This window comes from Rattus norvegicus, chromosome 5 (assembly GCF_021556685.1).
Source record: "Rattus norvegicus strain SHRSP/BbbUtx chromosome 5, alternate assembly SHRSP_T2T, whole genome shotgun sequence".
NCBI lineage: Eukaryota > Metazoa > Chordata > Mammalia > Rodentia > Muridae > Rattus > Rattus norvegicus.
This window is the reverse complement of record NC_141538.1, coordinates 61,453,647-61,472,051: the sequence shown is the minus strand read 5'-3', so window position 1 is coordinate 61,472,051 and position 18,405 is coordinate 61,453,647. Positions and strand designations below refer to the sequence as shown.

Below are 18,405 nucleotides of genomic sequence, written 5' to 3'. Positions count from 1 at the left end.
ACTAAGCCACTACCCAAAGACTATACATGGACTGACCCTGGACTCTGACCTCATAGGTAGCAATGAATATCCTAGTAAGAGCACCAGTGGAAGGGGAAGCCGTGGGTCCTGCCAAGACTAAACCCCCAGTGAACGTGATTGTTGTGGGGAGGGCGGTAATGGGGGGAGGATGGGGAGGGGAACGCCCATATAGAAGGGGAGGGGGAGGGGTTAGGGGGATGTTGGCCCGGAAACTGGGAAAGGGAATAACAATCGAAATGTAAATAAGAAATACTCAAGTTAATAAAGATGGAGGAAAAAAATAGTGCCTCAGATAAATCTCACTAGCTATGATACTGTCATTTTGCAAAGTTTGTTTGTGCTTTTTATCTTTATTTATTGATCTATTTTGGTTGTTCGAGACTGTTTCTCCTTCCTGTCCTGGAACTCACTAGCAGACTAGGCTGGCCTCAAACTCACAGGGATCTGCCTGTCTCTGCCTCCCAAGTGTTGGGATTAAAGACATGTGCAGCCATCACTACCTGGATATTTGTGCTTTAAAAAAAAATTACATTTCTCTCTCTCTCTCTCTCTCTCTCTCTCTCTCTCTCTCTCTCTCTCTCTCTCTGTGTGTGTGTGTGTGTGTGTGTGTAGTGGGAGTTTTTTGGCTGTCCCACTTTGTGCTTCTGGATGGTCGCAGGTGCACAGCCCCTATCTCGGATCTGTGGATGAGAGACACACACGTTAATGACTCATTTTTAACCTGCCTTATTGGCTCTGTGGCTGGGCTCTTCTAAGCCTTTCTCAGCTAGTGCGCCCTTCCCTTTACTCCTAGCTCAACACCTCTAAATCTGCCCTCAATTTAGTTGCCCCGTTACCTTCTGTGAAGCCCATTGGTCTTGCTGCCCAAGACACTTTCTGGCTGCCCTTCCATGGGCCGATTTCCTCTTCTGCCTACATTTTTGAAGATCTCCCGAGCAGCTCTGAGTCTGTTCAGTTTCTCTCCCCCAAGTCTATCGATTCTCTCCTCCTGCCCGCTTCTCTCTCCAAGCCTGCGGGAGCCTGGAAGTCCCACTTACTTCTTCCTTCCTTCCTTCCTTCCTTTCTTTCTTTCTTTCTTTCTTTCTTTCTTTCTCTCTCCCTCCCTTTCTCTCTCTCTCTCTCTCCCTCTCTCTCTCTCTCTCATTCTTTCTTTCTTTCTTCCCAACCATTAGCCATGGCATCTTTTTTTTTTTTTTTTTTTGGAGCTGGGGACCGAACCCAGGGCCTTGCGCTTGCTAGGCAAGCGCTCTACCACTGAGCCAAATCCCCAACCCTAGCCATGGCATCTTTATTGATAGATCAAAAACCAATTGGGAACATGGGCCTTCAGCATCAGTAAACACAGATTCCGGAATAAACCAAAGCATCAGTGTAAAACCCTTGCTCTAGTCTCAGGATGGCGCACCCCAGGTAACACGAGAGACCAGTCTTGATGTAAAAAACAAGAGGTCGTTTAATAATAACGAAGCTCTGGGCCAACACGTGTCTCACGCAGGAGACAGAGGAGTTGACCCCGAAACTCAAAAGTTAGAGGGTTATATAGAGAAAGCTAGGGGGTTTTGACGCGGTTACATACAATTGGCTCATTCAAACATAGCAGTGAGAACAAAGCAGAAAGGGTACGTGCTAGAAGTCAGGGGCTTACCAGGGGCCGGAGGACACCTAGTTGAAATATGGCCCTGAGTGTGCTAGGGGGAGGTGGACACCTAGTTGAGATATGGCCCTAAGTGAGCTAGGGGGAGATGTCTTCCTGCCAGATGTCCCATGAATCAGTCCCATTAACTCAGGCTGGTTCCTGCATTCCTTTTCCTTATCTTTATGGCTTGCCAGTCCTGGCTGCAAGGCTTAGCCCTGGGTCTGTGACCTTTTGGGGTTTATTCTTTTATGGCCTACTAGTGCTGCCTGGGCAGTGCTTCTTGCATTCCTCTATCTTTATGGCCTGTTAGTTTTGGCTGTAGGGGCTTACTCTTTTAATTTTGTATCTCAAAACCTAGAATTCGTATAATTCTCCTTTCATTTTCCCTTCTTCTCCTACTGAATAATTCTAATCCTAGAATTTAAATCCCAGTGTCTCTCAGTTCTGTCTCGAATCGAACTATAGGCTGGTATTGTCTCTGTATGACCATGAGTTTCACTGCGTCTATCCGATTTTGGATAAATGCTATGCCTTTGTTGACTATATAGGGACCGAAAATTAGAGCTAGGCAGACAAAAAGCACAGGTCCAGCCAGGGCTGAGAACAGTGTGGTCATCCATGGTGACTGGAAATACCAAGACTCGAACCACCCTTTTTGGGTCTCTCTCTCTCTCTTCCTTTTTTCTAGTCTTTTTCTGACCTTTTGTAAGCTGTCCTCTACTAACCCCGTTTTGTCTGTATAAAAACAACATTCTTCTTTAAGGGCAGCACATAATCCTCCTTGTTGTAAGAAAAGGAGGTCTAGTCCCCTCCTGTTTTGTAGGACTACCTCAGAGAGAGAAGTAACTGAATCTTTAAGATTTTTTAGGCCCAATTGTAGTTCCTGGATGTCTTTATCAACTGTAGCGCTAAGCTGATTATATTGTTGGTTAGAAGTGATCAAGGAGGCAACCCCTGTCCCGGCTCCGGCAGCTCCTAATCCAATAATGACTGCTAAGGTAATTGCAGTTATGGGCTCTCTCTTAGTTCTGGACAGAGTTCCAGCCCCTTTTTCCCATAATCTTAAAAACTCTTCAACCTCATAGAAAATTAGGTGTGGAAGAAGAGCAACTTGTACACAATAATCACGTTTTAAAAGAAAAACTTGGGTAACTATAAAGGTGGTCAGTCCTGACGAGCAAGCAAGGTAGGTGTTGTTAGAAGTTGAAATATATTGAGAGGAACTATTTACCACTAGAGTTTGATTGTAGACTTTTGTCAGAGCTTTAGGAGGTAACATGTTGGGCCCAATGAGGCACAATCCTAGGCCTGAGACTTTGTTGAGAGTCAGGCCTTGTTTTTCTGGTGGGCTCCACCTTAAGCTAGAGGTATCATTAGTAAACAATAATCTTTTAAAATTAGTAATCCCCTCATAAAAGGGTGGGGTGGAGGAATAGCAGACCCAGCATTCTTCTAACAGCGTAAAGTTGGCCCCATGAATGGCTTGTACTGAGGTGTTAACTAAGGTCAAAATAAGATTAGCGGTAGAAGGCGGGCCTGCGGGGAGTGTAGGTTGAAAGACGGGGCGGGCAGGGGGAGGAGCCCGAAGGGTGTCAAGGCCAGCAGGTGTCTTCGGGTAAGGAGGAGGGGGAGCCCGAGGGGTGATAAGGCCGGCAATTATTTTTCTCGGACTTTGGGCTGGGTTATTGCGGTGTAACTCTGAATTAGGACCCACAGCAACGTTATTTTGCTGATTTGGAATGGATTTAAGTAATCTTATTTTAAAAGTTAGTCCAGGATTCTTTCCTTTTAAATATAGGCGCAGGCCCCACTCGTATCCTCGGCCTTCCCAGTGTTGTTCTCTCCCTGCCTCCGTGAACGATATAACCAAAGGATTGCACCAATTATGAACACAGTTTCGGTTAAGGGGTGTAGGTCCTGAATTAAGTTGTTGGGTCGGGGGGTTCTTCCTCTTAACTGTAATATAGTCCCATCTGGCGGATGGGTTCCAGTAAGTATCACCAGTCGTCTCACATCCCCAAGAGGCACAATAGTAATCTGGGGCATAGCCACATTTTGTGGTCAGGGAGCGATCTCTGTGTGGCCCTGGGCAGACATATATGGGTGCCATTGTCAAGTATGTCCTGGCAGCAGCATTATAGCATCCTGGGACAGTGCTATATCTCTGTTGGGTGTTTACAGGTTTAGGTTGCGGCAAATAGTGATCAGGGGTACCCCATGCAGTGTCTGCTCCTAGGGCCAGCCGACAGAGGTCTACTTCTAAATTAGGCCAAGGCGTGGTGGCAGAGACTATGGAGGAGGAATTTGCCATGTCCCCCGCTTGGTTAGTAATAACCCAGGTAAAATTAAAGATTCGATACGGGGAGGCGCTTACAACTGTAAAGCATAAAAACATCCATAGGGAAGGCATCCTTCCTTTCATCTGAAAATCAAACACAGTTAAATGACCTTCCCCGGGCGGATTGAGGTCTCAGATGAAAGGTCACCCCTACGACACAGGCGTAACTTAAGAGGATTAGTAGTCTTTTTTAGCACCCATCTATCTGGATCAGCTTCAGGAGGTGCTCTCTTAACGTGTGACGCGTGGACCCAGGTGGGAATTCCTTCAACTTTGACTGTAGTGGGCGTCGTCAGCAGTACCAGATATGGTCCTTTCTACCTCGGCTCTAAGTTTCCTGTTCGATGTCTTCTCACCAGGACCACGTCTCCCACTTCAAACTGGTGCGGCACCTGTGTATCACCAGCAATATAGGATTCTCTTAATTGTATCCATATCTCTTTTCTTATTGTTTCTAAGGCCTTGAGCCGAATCAGGAGATTGGAAGAGGGAGAGAAAGACACGTCTGGGCTAAATTTATCAGTTATAGACATATAAATGGGTGGCGGGGCTCCAAACATCAATTCAAAAGGGGTCAAGCCAAAAGGGCCAGGGGAGTTTCGCACTCTAAATAAAGCATAAGGGAGAAGGGCTGTCCAATCATTTCCGCCGGTCTCTAAGACTAATTTTGTCAAGGTCTCTTTTAATGTTCTATTCATTCTCTCTACCTGTCCTGAACTCTGGGGTCTATATGTACAATGTAATTTCCAATTGATCCCCAGCTGTCTGGCCACTCCCTGACTTACCTGGGAGACAAAAGCAGGCCCGTTGTCTGACCCGATTATCTTGGGTACCCCAAAACGGGGTAGGATTTCTTCTAGTATCTTCTTGGTCACCACATTTGCAGTTTCATTTTTTGTAGGGAATGCTTCAACCCAACCTGTAAAAGTGTCTATAAAAACTAGTAGATATTTATTTCCATACCGGGCAGGCTTTACCTCCGTAAAATCAGTTTCCCAATAGGTTCCAGGCCTATCCCCTCTCAAACGCCTTCCTCCTAGGAGCTTGTTAGACCCAGCATTAGTGAACGCACAGGCGTGGCAATTTTTGACTAGATTTTCGGCAGTTTTCTTTAATCCAGGAATATAGTAAGGGGACCTCTTAACCAATTCAATTAACTTTTTAACCCCCAGATGGGTAAGGCGATGTATATCAGCCAAATATTCTCGCCCTTCTTCTTCTTTAAGAGTCTTTTTGTCAGTTTTTTTGGTCTCTGGCTGAGATTGAATTTTTATTGTCAAAGTCATAGGTCCCTGGGCTGCCTTCTTTGTCTCTTGGTCTGCCATTTGGTTTCCTTTTTCTATGGGTCCGGTCCCTTTTTGGTGTCCTGGGCAATGTATTATTGCCACTTTATGGGGCAAGTGGACAGCCTCTAGCAGGCTAAGAATCTCTTCTTTATTTTTAATATCTTTTCCAGCAGATGTTAAGAGTCCACGCTGCCGGTATATTGCCCCATGGATATGTGCTGTAGCAAAGGCATATCGGCTGTCTGTATAAATATTAATAGTCTTCCCTTTTGCCAGCTTTAGGGCCTGGATCAGTGCGATGAGCTCCGCTCTTTGGGCTGATGTACCCTCAGGCAGGCTGCTGGCCCATATGACGGCCTTTCCATCCACCACCGCTGCCCCGGCCCTCCTCTTACCTTCCACCACGAAGCTGCTTCCATCAGTGTACCAAGTCATTGCCCCTGGCCATGGTTGGTCTGTGAAATCTGACCGGACTCCGGTTTCTTCTGCCAGCACCTCCTCACATTGGTGTATAGGGGCTTCATCAGCCTCAGGTAACAGGGTAGCCGGATTGAGGATAGCCGGGGGGGCGAAGTTTATGCGTTCAGTCAGCAATAGACTCTGGTAGTGAGTCATCCGGGCGTTGGTCATCCAGCGGTCTGGTGGCTGTCGGATAATGCTCTCAAGCGAGTGTGGGGCCACTATCGTAACATTCTGTCCCATTGTCAGCTTGTCAGCGTCTTTGACTAGTATAGCTGTTGCTGCTATGGCTCGTAAACAAGAAGGCCACCCACTAGCCACAGGGTCCAGTTTCTTTGATAGGTAGGCCACAGGTCGTTTCCAAGGCCCTAAGGCCTGGGTTAGGACTCCTCTTGCCACGCCACTTTTCTCATCAATATATAAGATAAAGGGTTTACTTAGATCTGGTAGGGCTAGTGCCGGGGCCTGTAGCAGTGCCCTCTTGAGAGTCTCAAAAGCCAATTGGTGGTCTCTAGTCCAGGTAAACTCTCCTTTTTCTTTAGTCAAAGGGTATAGGGGGGCTGCTACAGTCGCAAACCCTGGGATCCACAGTCTACAGAACCCCGCAGTGCCCAGAAATTCTCTCACCTGGCGAGGTGTTGTTGGGGTTGGAATCTGCATCACTGTCTGCTTTCTGGCCTCTGTGAGCCATCTCTGTCCATCTCTCAGGGTGTATCCCAAGTAAGTTACCTCTTTTTGGCATAACTGTGCCTTTTTGGCGGAGATCCGGTATCCCAGTTTGCTTAGCTCGATCAGGAGGTTTTGAGTCCCAATTTCACATTCTTTACGGGTTTTCCCAGCCACTAAAAGGTCATCAACATACTGCAAGAGAGTTACCTGTGTATTTTTGGCCCGAAAAGAGGCTAAGTCACGGTGTAGAGCCTCATCGAATAGTGTAGGTGAGTTTTTGAATCCTTGGGGCAGCCTCGTCCATGTCAGCTGTCCGACTTGTCCACTCTCAGGGTCGCGCCATTCAAAGGCAAACAAAGGTTGGCTGTTGGGATGTAATCTCAGACAAAAGAAAGCATCCTTAAGGTCTAAGACAGTATACCAGATCCGGTCAGGTGGTAGTGTGCTGAGTAAGTTGTAGGGATTTGGCACTGTCGGGTGAATGTCTTGGACTCGTCTATTAACTTCTCTGAGATCCTGTACAGGGCGATAGTCATTGGTCCCTGGTTTTTTTACCGGGAGGAGGGGGGTGTTCCATGGAGACTTGCATGGAACCAAAATTCCTTGTTGAATGAGTCGGGTAATATGAGGGCGTATGCCGTCCCTGGCTTCCCTACTCATGGGGTATTGTCGGACCCGTATAGGGGTGGCTCCGGACTTAAGCTCAATCACCACTGGGGGAACTTGTTCTGCCATTCCCATACCCCCCGTCTCAGCCCATGCACTAGGGAATTTGTCAAGCCAGTCTTGGATTCCCTCAGGAAGTCTTGGTTTATTTTGGTAGAGCCGGTATTCTTCTCCTAATTGTAGAGACAACGCTAGGGCCCGGGGCTCTCCTCCTGTCCAGGTTACTTCTGGATGGTGAGAGGCAAAAGATATGTTTGCTTTTAGTTTAGTTAGCAAGTCTCTTCCTAGCAGGGGCATAGGGCACTCCGGTATGACTAGGAACGAATGAGTCACTCTGTTCCGTCCTAGATCCACTGTTCGAGAGGTGGTCCATGGGTACGATTTTTGTCTAGTGGCCCCAATTACTACAGTCTTCTCACCCCTTTTTAACTTTCCCAAAGGCGTTCGCAGAACAGAAAACTCAGCTCCTGTGTCGACTAGGAAATGTATGGGAGTCCCCTCCACATCTAAAGTTACCCTAGGCTCGGGGAGGGGGACCGAGCCCCGTCTCCCCTAGTTTTCGTCATCTCCGAGGGACAATGCTTTCACCCCTTGCTTTTTCTTGGGACATTCAAATGCCCAATGGCCAATACCTTTGCAGGTCCTACACTGATTTCGTCCCAGACTCGGTCGATCTCCTCCGGGGCTCCTTGGCTCCTGCCTTTTTCTGTCTCCCAGGTTCCCTATCTGTCTAGTCCTGTCTCTCCTGTCTCTCTCTCCTACTGCGGCCAGAATCTTAGTTAAAACTTTCTCTTGTCTCTGATCCCTTCTATCTTCGTCTTCTCTCTTTTCTCTTCTTTCTCTCTCTAACTTCTCTTCCTCTGTCTCTCTCTTATGATACACTTTCTCTGCCTCTTTTACCACATCTCTCACGGTGTAATCCTGTAACCCCTCAATCCGTTGTAGCTTCCTTCTGATGTCTGGGGCTGACTGTCCAATAAAAGCCATAATCACTGAAGCCCGTTGTCCCTCAGACGTAGGGTCAAACGGGGTATACCTTCTATATGCCTCCATAAGCCTCTCTAGAAAAACTGAAGGAGGTTCTGTTGCCCCTTGCATGACCTCCCTTACCTTGGCCAGATTGGTGGGCCGACGTGCAGCACCTCTGAGACCCGCCACCAGAGCCCGGCGATAATTGGACAGCCGTTCCCTACCTTGTGCAGTGTTATAATCCCAATGGGGACGGATCAATGGGAATCCTTCTTCTATCTCAGCCGGGGTCTGGACTGGTCGTCCAGCCTCGTCTCGGACATTTTTTCGAGCCTCGAGGAGAATCCTCTCCCTCTCCTCGGTGTTGAAAAGGGTTTGTAAGATCTGTTGACAGTCGTCCCACGTCGGCTGGTGGGAGTACATCAGGGATTCAATTAGGCTCGTGAGCCCTGTGGGGTTCTCAGAGAAAGAGGGGTGGTTAGTTTTCCAATTATAAAGATCAGATGAGGAAAAAGGCCAATACTGTAATGTCTGTAATTCATTTTGGTCAGTAGGTGGAGCTCCGACCGCTCTGAGAGGGAGTGCTATGGTCGAATCTGCTGGTCCCTCCAAGAAGGTTCCTCGCCGACTCCTCGTTCCGGCTGAGGGCCCCCCACCCCCAATTCCCGGGGCTTGAGCTGTAGGGGGGGCAGAGGGCAAAGCCATGGGAGCGGCAGGGGGTTGGGGAGCTAGCGGGTAGGGAGGAGGCCAGGGGATATCTGGCCACGTAGGGGGCTCCTCAATCTCAGGGTAGATCTTAGGGGGGCGCGCAGGCTGTGGGCTGCGCTTGCTGTCCTCATCGGATTTTGGTGTTGTTTTCTCCTTTACTTCATCTTCCCGGATCGTCAGGACTTTAGTGCCGGGACGAAGGGGCGGGATGAATGGGCGGACCCATAGGGGTGGGGACCGTGCCAAATCTTCCCATACTGCGATGTATGGCTGTTGGTCTGGGTGAGACCCCGCTCCTTCCTGAAAAACAATAGCCTTCACGGCCCTGATAGTTGGTAAATCAAAAGTCCCCACAGATGGCCATCCCACACCAAACGTGGGCCATTCTGAGGAACAATACGTTAACCAAGGTTGTTTTTTAACTACTATTGATAGATTCCGTCCTCTCGCCCTAACGTCCGTCCAATGGTCCTGAGTCAAAGACAGAGGGGTCGTCACAGTCTGACCCATAACGAAAAACAAATACAGGAACAGTAGATAGACAACCACACTAATCACCAACGCGTTCACACACTCTCTCCCCCGTTTGGACTTATATAGCCAGCCAAACGCTACCTCAGATGGGGTGGGACCCTGCGTCCGCTCCCGCCTGGGTAGAAGGAGCCTTCCGTCTCCTTGGTTCCAGAAAACCACAGTCAGGTCCTCCTGACTGTCCACAGTCGGACTCTCCCGACTGTTCTCCGCCCGTGGAACGTCTTCCAGGGCTGCAGCCTGCGGGGCCGGGACGTCTCCCCTTCCGCAGCCAGAGGGCTCTCACGAACCGCAGAGGCAGCTGCACGGAGAGCAGGAATACTCGTCCACTCTCTTAAAACAGGGCGGGGATACTCATCCACCCAGGTGGGAATACTCATCCACCTTCTTAATACTGACCGGTACCAAGACAGACACACGCGCACATACACACGGCGGCCGCCCTTTCACATTCAGCACTCACACTAACGTACCTCCAAGGGGGTCTTCGAGTCACCGGGGGCTACGCTTCCATCCCGGACGAGCCCCCATAAAATGTAAAACCCTTGCTCTAGTCTCAGGATGGCGCACCCCAGGTAACACGAGAGACCAGTCTTGATGTAAAAAACAAGAGGTCGTTTAATAATAACGAAGCTCTGGGCCAACACGTGTCTCACGCAGGAGACAGAGGAGTTGACCCCGAAACTCAAAAGTTAGAGGGTTATATAGAGAAAGCTAGGGGGTTTTGACGCGGTTACATACAATTGGCTCATTCAAACATAGCAGTGAGAACAAAGCAGAAAGGGTACGTGCTAGAAGTCAGGGGCTTACCAGGGGCCGGAGGACACCTAGTTGAAATATGGCCCTGAGTGTGCTAGGGGGAGGTGGACACCTAGTTGAGATATGGCCCTAAGTGAGCTAGGGGGAGATGTCTTCCTGCCAGATGTCCCATGAATCAGTCCCATTAACTCAGGCTGGTTCCTGCATTCCTTTTCCTTATCTTTATGGCTTGCCAGTCCTGGCTGCAAGGCTTAGCCCTGGGTCTGTGACCTTTTGGGGTTTATTCTTTTATGGCCTACTAGTGCTGCCTGGGCAGTGCTTCTTGCATTCCTCTATCTTTATGGCCTGCTAGTTTTGGCTGTAGGGGCTTACTCTTTTAATTTTGTATCTCAAAACCTAGAATTCGTATAATTCTCCTTTCATCAGAACCACTCCTCTACAAACCTGTGGGGATCAGTTTTCTTCTTCCACCATTTGAGTCCTGGGAGAGAACTCAGGTCACCAGGCTTGTATGAAAATGCAAGGCTGGGGTTGGGGATTTAGCTCAGTGGTAGAGCGCTTGCCTAGGAAGCGCAAGGCCCTGGGTTCGGTCCCCAGCTCCGAAAAAAAGAACCAAAAAAAAAAAAAAAAGAAAATGCAAGGCTGGAGAGACGGCTCAGTGGTTAAGAGTACCGACTGCGGAGACCCAACCGCCTGATCAGGTGGGCACTCCTGAGGCTGCAGAGCGGAAGAGACCACCAACACTGCTCACCCCTGCCCACATCCCTGGCCCAAGAGGAAACTGTATAAGGCCTCTGGGCTCCCGTGGGGGAGGGCCCAGGAGCGGCAGGACCCCTGCCAGAGACACCGCCGGACCCTGAAGGAAACAGACCGGATAAACAGTTCTCTGCACCCAAATCCCGTGGGAGGGAGAGCTAAACCTTCAGAGAGGCAGACAAGCCTGGGAAACCAGAAGAGACTGATCTCTGTACATACATCTCGGACGCCAGAGGAAAACACCAAAGGCCATCTGGAACCCTGGTGCACTGAAGCTCCCGGAAGAGGCGGCACAGGTATTCCTGTGGAGAGACGGCTCAGTGGTTAAGAGTACCGACTGCGGAGACCCAACCGCCTGGTCAGGTGGGCACTCCTGAGGCTGCAGAGCGGAAAAGACCACCAACACTGCTCACCCCTGCCCGTGGGCAGCACCCCACGAGCGAACTTGAGCCTCGGGACCACAGGTAAGACCAACTTTTCTGCTGCAAGAAAGCTGCCTGGTGAACTCAAGACACAGGCCCACAGGAACAGCTGAAGACCTGTAGAGAGGAAAAACTACATGCCCGAAAGCAGGACACTCTGTTCCCATAACTGGCTGAAAGAAAACAGGAAAACAGGTCTACAGCACTCCTGACACACAGGCTTATAGGACAGTCTAGCCACTGTCAGAAATAGCAGAACAAAGTAACACTAGAGATAATCTGATGGCGAGAGGCAAGCGCAGGAACCCAAGCAACAGAAACCAAGACTACTTGGCATCATCGGAGCCCAATTCTCCCACCAAAGCAAACATGGAATATCCAAACACACCAGAAAAGCAAGATCTAGTTTCAAAATCATATTTGATCATGATGCTGGAGGACTTCAAGAAAGATGTGAAGAACTCCCTTAGGGAACACAGGAAAACATTAATAAACAAGTAGAAGCCTACAGAGAGGAATCGCAAAAATCCCTGAAAGAATTCCAGGAAAACACAATCAAACAGTTGAAGGAATTAAAAATGGAAATAGAAGCAATCAAGAAAGAACACATGGAAACAACCCTGGATATAGAAAACCAAAAGAAGAGACAAGGAGCTGTAGATACAAGCTTCACCAACAGAATACAAGAGATGGAAGAGAGAATATCAGGAGCAGAAGATTCCATAGAAATCATTGACTCAACTGTCAAAGATAATGTAAAGCGGAAAAAGCTACTGGTCCAAAACATACAGGAAATCCAGGACTCAATGAGAAGATCAAACCTAAGGATAATAGGTATAGAAGAGAGTGAAGACTCCCAGCTCAAAGGACCAGTAAATATCTTCAACAAAATCATAGAAGAAAACTTCCCTAATCTAAAAAAAGAGATACCCATAGGCATACAAGAAGCCTACAGAACTCCAAATAGATTGGACCAGAAAAGAAACACCTCCTGTCACATAATAGTCAAAACACCAAACGCACAAAATAAAGAAAGAATATTAAAAGCAGTAAGGGAAAAAGGTCAAGTAACATATAAAGGCAGACCTATCAGAATCACACCAGACTTCTCGCCAGAAACTATGAAGGCCAGAAGATCCTGGACTGATGTCATACAGACCCTAAGAGAACAAGAACACAAATGCCAGCCCAGGTTACTGTATCCTGCAAAACTCTCAATTAACATAGATGGAGAAACCAAGATATTCCATGACAAAACCAAATTTACACAATATCTTTCTACAAATCCAGCACTACAAAGGATAATAAATGGTAAAGCCCAACATAAGGAGGCAAGCTATACCCTAGAAGAAGCAAGAAACTAATCGTCTTGGCAACAAAACAAAGAGAATGAAAGCACACAAACATAACCTCACATCCAAATATGAATATAACGGGAAGCAATAATCACTATTCCTTAATATCTCTCAACATCAATGGCCTCAACTCCCCAATAAAAAGACATAGATTAACAAACTGGATACGCAACGAGGACCCTGCATTCTGCTGCCTACAGGAAACACACCTCAGAGACAAAGACAGACATTACCTCAGAGTGAAAGGCTGGAAAACAATTTTCCAAGCAAATGGTCAGAAGAAGCAAGCTGGAGTAGCCATTCTAATATCAAATAAAATCAATTTTCAGTTAAAAGTCATCAAAAAAGATAAGGAAGGACACTTCATATTCATCAAAGGAAAAATCCACCAAGATGAACTCTCAATCCTAAATATCTATGCCCCAAATACAAGGGCACCTACATACATAAAAGAAACCTTACTAAAGCTCAAAACACACATTGCACCTCACACAATAATAGTGGGAGATTTCAACACCCCACTCTCATCAATGGACAGATCATGGAAACAGAAATTGAACAGAGATGTAGACAGACTAAGAGAAGTCATGAGCCAAATGGACTTAACGGATATTTATAGAACATTCTATCCTAAAGCAAAAGGATATACCTTCTTCTCAGCTCCTCATGGTACTTTCTCCAAAATTGACCATATAATTGGTCAAAAAACGGGCCTCAACAGGTACAGAAAGATAGAAATAATCCCATGCGTGCTATCGGACCACCACGGCCTAAAACTGGTCTTCAATAACAATCAAGGAAGAATGCCCACATATACTTGGAAATTGAACAATGCTCTACTCAATGATAACCTGGTCAAGGAAGAAATAAAGAAAGAAATTAAAAACTTATTAGAATTTAATGAAAATGAAGGTACAACATACCCAAACTTATGGGACACAATGAAAGCTGTGCTAAGAGGAAAACTCATAGCGCTGAGTGCCTGCAGAAAGAAACAGGAAAGAGCATATGTCAGCAGCTTGACAGCACGCCTAAAAGCTCTAGAACAAAAAGAAGCAAATACACCCAGGAGGAGTAGAAGGCAGGAAATAATCAAACTCAGAGCTGAAATCAACCAAGTAGAAACAAAAAGGACCATAGAAAGAATCAACAGAACCAAAAGTTGGTTCTTTGAGAAAATCAACAAGATAGATAAACCCTTAGCCAGACTAACGAGAGGACACAGAGAGTGCGTCCAAATTAACAAAATCAGAAATGAAAAGGGAGACATAACAACAGATTCAGAGGAAATTCAAAAAATCATCAGATCTTACTATAAAAACCTATATTCAACAAAACTTGAAAATCTTCAGGAAATGGATAATTTCCTAGACAGATACCAGGTACCGAAGTTAAATCAGGAACAGATAAACCAGTTAAACAACCCCATAACTCCTAAGGAAATAGAAGCAGTCATTAAAGGTCTCCCAACCAAAAAGAGCCCAGGTCCAGACGGGTTTAGTGCAGAATTCTACCAAACCTTCATAGAAGACCTCATACCAATATTATCCAAACTATTCCACAAATTTGAAACAGATGGATCACTACCGAATACCTTCTACGAAGCCACAATTACTCTTATACCTAAACCACACAAAGACACAACAAAGAAAGAGAACTTCAGACCAATTTCCCTTATGAATATCGATGCAAAAATACTCAACAAAATTCTGGCAAACCGAATCCAAGAGCACATCAAAACAATCATCCACCATGACCAAGTAGGCTTCATCCCAGGCATGCAGGGATGGTTTAATATACGGAAAACCATCAACGTGATCCATTATATAAACAAACTGAAAGAACAAAACCACATGATCATTTCATTAGACGCTGAGAAAGCATTTGACAAAATTCAACACCCCTTCATGATAAAAGTCCTGGAGAGAATAGGAATTCAAGGCCCATACCTGAACACAGTAAAAGCCATATACAGCAAACCAGTTGCTAACATTAAACTAAATGGAGAGAAACTCGAAGCAATCCCACTAAAATCAGGGACTAGACAAGGCTGCCCACTCTCTCCCTACTTATTCAATATAGTTCTTGAAGTTCTAGCCAGAGCAATCAGACAACAAAAGGAGGTCAAGGGGATACAGATCGGAAAAGAAGAAGTCAAAATATCACTGTTTGCAGATGATATGATAGTGTATCTAAGTGATCCCAAAAGTTCCACCAGAGAACTACTAAAGCTGATAAAGAACTTCAGCAAAGTGGCTGGGTATAAAATTAACTCAAATAAATCAGTAGCCTTCCTCTACACAAAAGAGAAACAAGCCGAGAAAGAAATTAGGGAAACGACACCCTTCATAATAGACCCAAATAATATAAAGTACCTCGGTGTGACTTTAACCAAGCAAGTAAAAGATCTGTACAATAAGAACTACAAGACACTGAAGAAGGAAATTGAAGAAGACCTCAGAAGATGGAAAGATCTCCCATGCTCATGGATTGGCAGGATTAATATAGTAAAAATGGCCATTTTACCAAAAGCGATCTACAGATTCAATGCAATCCCCATCAAAATACCAATCCAATTCTTCAAAGAGTTAGACAGAACAATTTGCAAATTCATCTGGAATAACAAAAAACCCAGGATAGCTAAAGCTATCCTCAACAATAAAAGGACTTCAGGGGGAATCACTATCCCTGAACTCAAGCAGTATTACAGAGCAATAGTGATAAAAACTGCATGGTATTGGTACAGAGACAGACAGATAGACCAATGGAATAGAATTGAAGACCCAGAAATGAACCCACACACCTATGGTCACTTGATTTTTGACAAAGGAGCCAAAACCATCAAATGGAAAAAAGATAGCGTTTTCAGCAAATGGTGCTGGTTCAACTGGAGGGCAACATGTAGAAGAATGCAGATCGATCCATGCTTATCACCCTGTACAAAGCTTAAGTCCAAGTGGATCAAGGACCTCCACATCAAACCAGACACACTCAAACTAATAGAAGAAAAACTAGGGAAGCATCTGGAACACATGGGCACTGGAAAAAATTTCCTAAACAAAACACCAATGGCTTACGCTCTAAGATAAAGAATCGACAAATGGGATCTCATAAAACTACAAAGCTTCTGTAAGGCAAAGGACACGGTGGTTAGGACAAAACGGCAACCAACAGATTGGGAAAAGATCTTTACCAATCCTACAACAGATAGAGGCCTTATATCCAAAATATACAAAGAACTCAAGAAGTTAGACCGCAGGGAAACAAATAACCCTATTAAAAAATGGGGTTCAGAGCTAAACAAAGAATTCACAGCTGAGGAATGCCGAATGGCTGAGAAACACCTAAAGAAATGTTCAACATCTTTAGTCATAAGGGAAATGCAAATCAAAACAACCCTGAGATTTCACCTCACACCAGTGAGAATGGCTAAGATCAAAAACTCAGGGGACAACAGATGCTGGCGAGGATGTGGAGGAAGAGGAACACTCCTCCATTGTTGGTGGGATTGCAAACTGGTACAACCATTCTGGAAATCAGTCTGGAGGTTCCTCAGAAAATTGGACATTGAACTGCCTGAGGATCCAGCTATACCTCTCTTGGGCATATACCCAAAAGATGCCCCAACATATAAAAAAGACACGTGCTCAACTATGTTCATTGCAGCCTTATTTATAATAGCCAGAAGCTGGAAAGAACCCAGATGCCCTTCAACAGAGGAATGGATACAGAAAATGTGGTACATCTACACAATGGAATATTACTCAGCTATCAAAAACAACGACTTTATGAAATTCGTAGGCAAATGGTTGGAACTGGAAAACATCATCCTGAGTGAGCTAACCCAATCACAGAAAGACATACATGGTATGCACTCATTGATAAGTGCCTATTAGCCCAAATGCTTGAATTACCCTAGATGCCTAGAGCAAATGAAACTCAAGACGGATGATCAAAATGTGAATGCTTCACTCCTTCTTTAAAAGGGGAACAAGAATACCCTTGGCAGGGAAGAGAGAGGCAAAGATTAAAACAGAGACTGAAGGAACACCCATTCAGAGTCTGCCCCACATGTGGCCCATACATATATAGCCACCCAATTAGACAAGATGGATGAAGCAAAGAAGTGCAGACCGACAGGAGCCGGATGTAGATCGCTCCTAAGAGACACAGCCAGAATACAGCAAATACAGAGGCGAATGCCAGCAGCAAACCACTGAACTGAGAATAGGACCCCCGTTGAAGGAATCAGAGAAAGAACTGGAAGAGCTTGAAGGGGCTCGAGACTCCATATGTACAACAATGCCAAGCAACCAGAGCTTCCAGGGACTAAGACCCTACCCAAAGACTATACATGGACTGACCCTGGACTCTGACCTCATAGGTAGCAATGCATATCCTAGTAAGAGCACCAGTGGAGGGGCTGGAGAGATGGCTCAGTGGTTAAGAGCATTGACTGCTCTTCCAGAGGTCCTGAGTTCAAATCCCAGCAACCACATGGTGGCTCACAACCATCTGTAATGGGATAAGGTGCTGTCTTCTGGTGTGTCTGAAGACAGCTACAATGTACTCATATAAATAAATTAATTAAAAAAAAAAAGAGCACCAGTGGAAGGGGAAGCCCTGGGTCCTGCTAAGACTGAACCCCCAGTGAACTAGACTGGTGGGGGGAGGGCGGCAATGGGGGGAGGGTTGGGAGGGGAACACCCATAAGGAAGGGGAGGGGGGAGGGGGATGTTTGCCCGGATACCGGGAAAGGGAATAACACTTGAAATGTATATAAGAAATACTCAAGTTAATAAAAAAAAAAAAAAAAAAAAAAAAAAAAGAGTACCGACTGCTCTTCCAGAGGTCCTGAGTTCAAATCCCAGTAACCACATCACGGTTCACAACCATTTGTAATGGGGTCTGATGCCCTCTTCTGGTGTGTCTGAAGACAGCTACAGTGTACTCACATACATAAAATAAATAAATGTTTAAAAAAAAAGAAAAGAAAAAAAAAAAGGAAAATGCCTTCACTCACTCAGCCTTCTAACCATCCTTTTTTTTCCCCTTATATTTCATTTTATTTTATGTGTGTGGGTGTTTGTATGGGTGTTGGGCCTGAGTGTGCCTGAACACTACATGCAGTGCCCAAAGGAGTCAGAAGAAGGTGCAGGTTACCCTGGAACTGGAGTTACAGTTGTTTCCTTCCCCTGTGGGTGCTGGGATTCGAACATGGGTCCTTTGGAAGGGCAACAAGTACTCTAAAACATTGAACCACCTTTTCATCCTCTGTTTTGGTTGTTTGAGACTTGCCTTGTTATATACAGACCTGGCTGGCTTAGTACTTGCTACATAGCTCAGCTGGGCTTCAAGTCTTTGTGTTCCTCCTACCTCAGTGCTGGGATTAAAGGTGACACTATCATACCAAGTGAAGACCTGGGACTGGTTCCTAGTGCGCGTGCGCGCGCACACACACACACACACACACACACACACACACACACACACGCACTTAACTGTATAACTGTATTCGATGTGGTAACCCTACTCAGAGCCTGCCTTAGGGGAAAGGGCTCTTTCTGGGTGTGTCTTCTCTGTGCCCAGTTATCTGCACTGGTCCTATCGGGACTAGTGTGATTCATTATTCTGAGTCCCTCCCTCCCTCCCTCCCTCCTTCCTGGTCCCTGTACTGATCCTCCTCTGTCCACGGTGGAACCCTCCTAGCTTCCAACAGAGACCACCTTCCATCCAGTCAGCTCTCCCGGGCAACCCTCTGCAAACACGTGCCTCACTGGCCCCTCCACAAGCCTCTGGGCAGCCCAGGGCCTAGGTTCCCATCTCCCTC

At 46.2% G+C, this 18,405-nt stretch overlaps 1 protein-coding gene across 1 annotated transcript; it reads right to left on the bottom strand.

Moving 5' to 3' along the window:
- Positions 1-1,450: 1,450 nt before the first annotated feature.
- Positions 1,451-10,161, bottom strand: LOC148005750 (uncharacterized). The gene is given in 3 exon segments (XM_087551584.1): positions 1,451-4,387; positions 4,781-4,935; positions 5,677-10,161. Coding segments are annotated over 3 exon segments (3,816 nt in total). The 5' UTR covers positions 9,263-10,161; the 3' UTR covers positions 1,451-4,312.
- Positions 10,162-18,405: the final 8,244 nt, after the last annotated feature.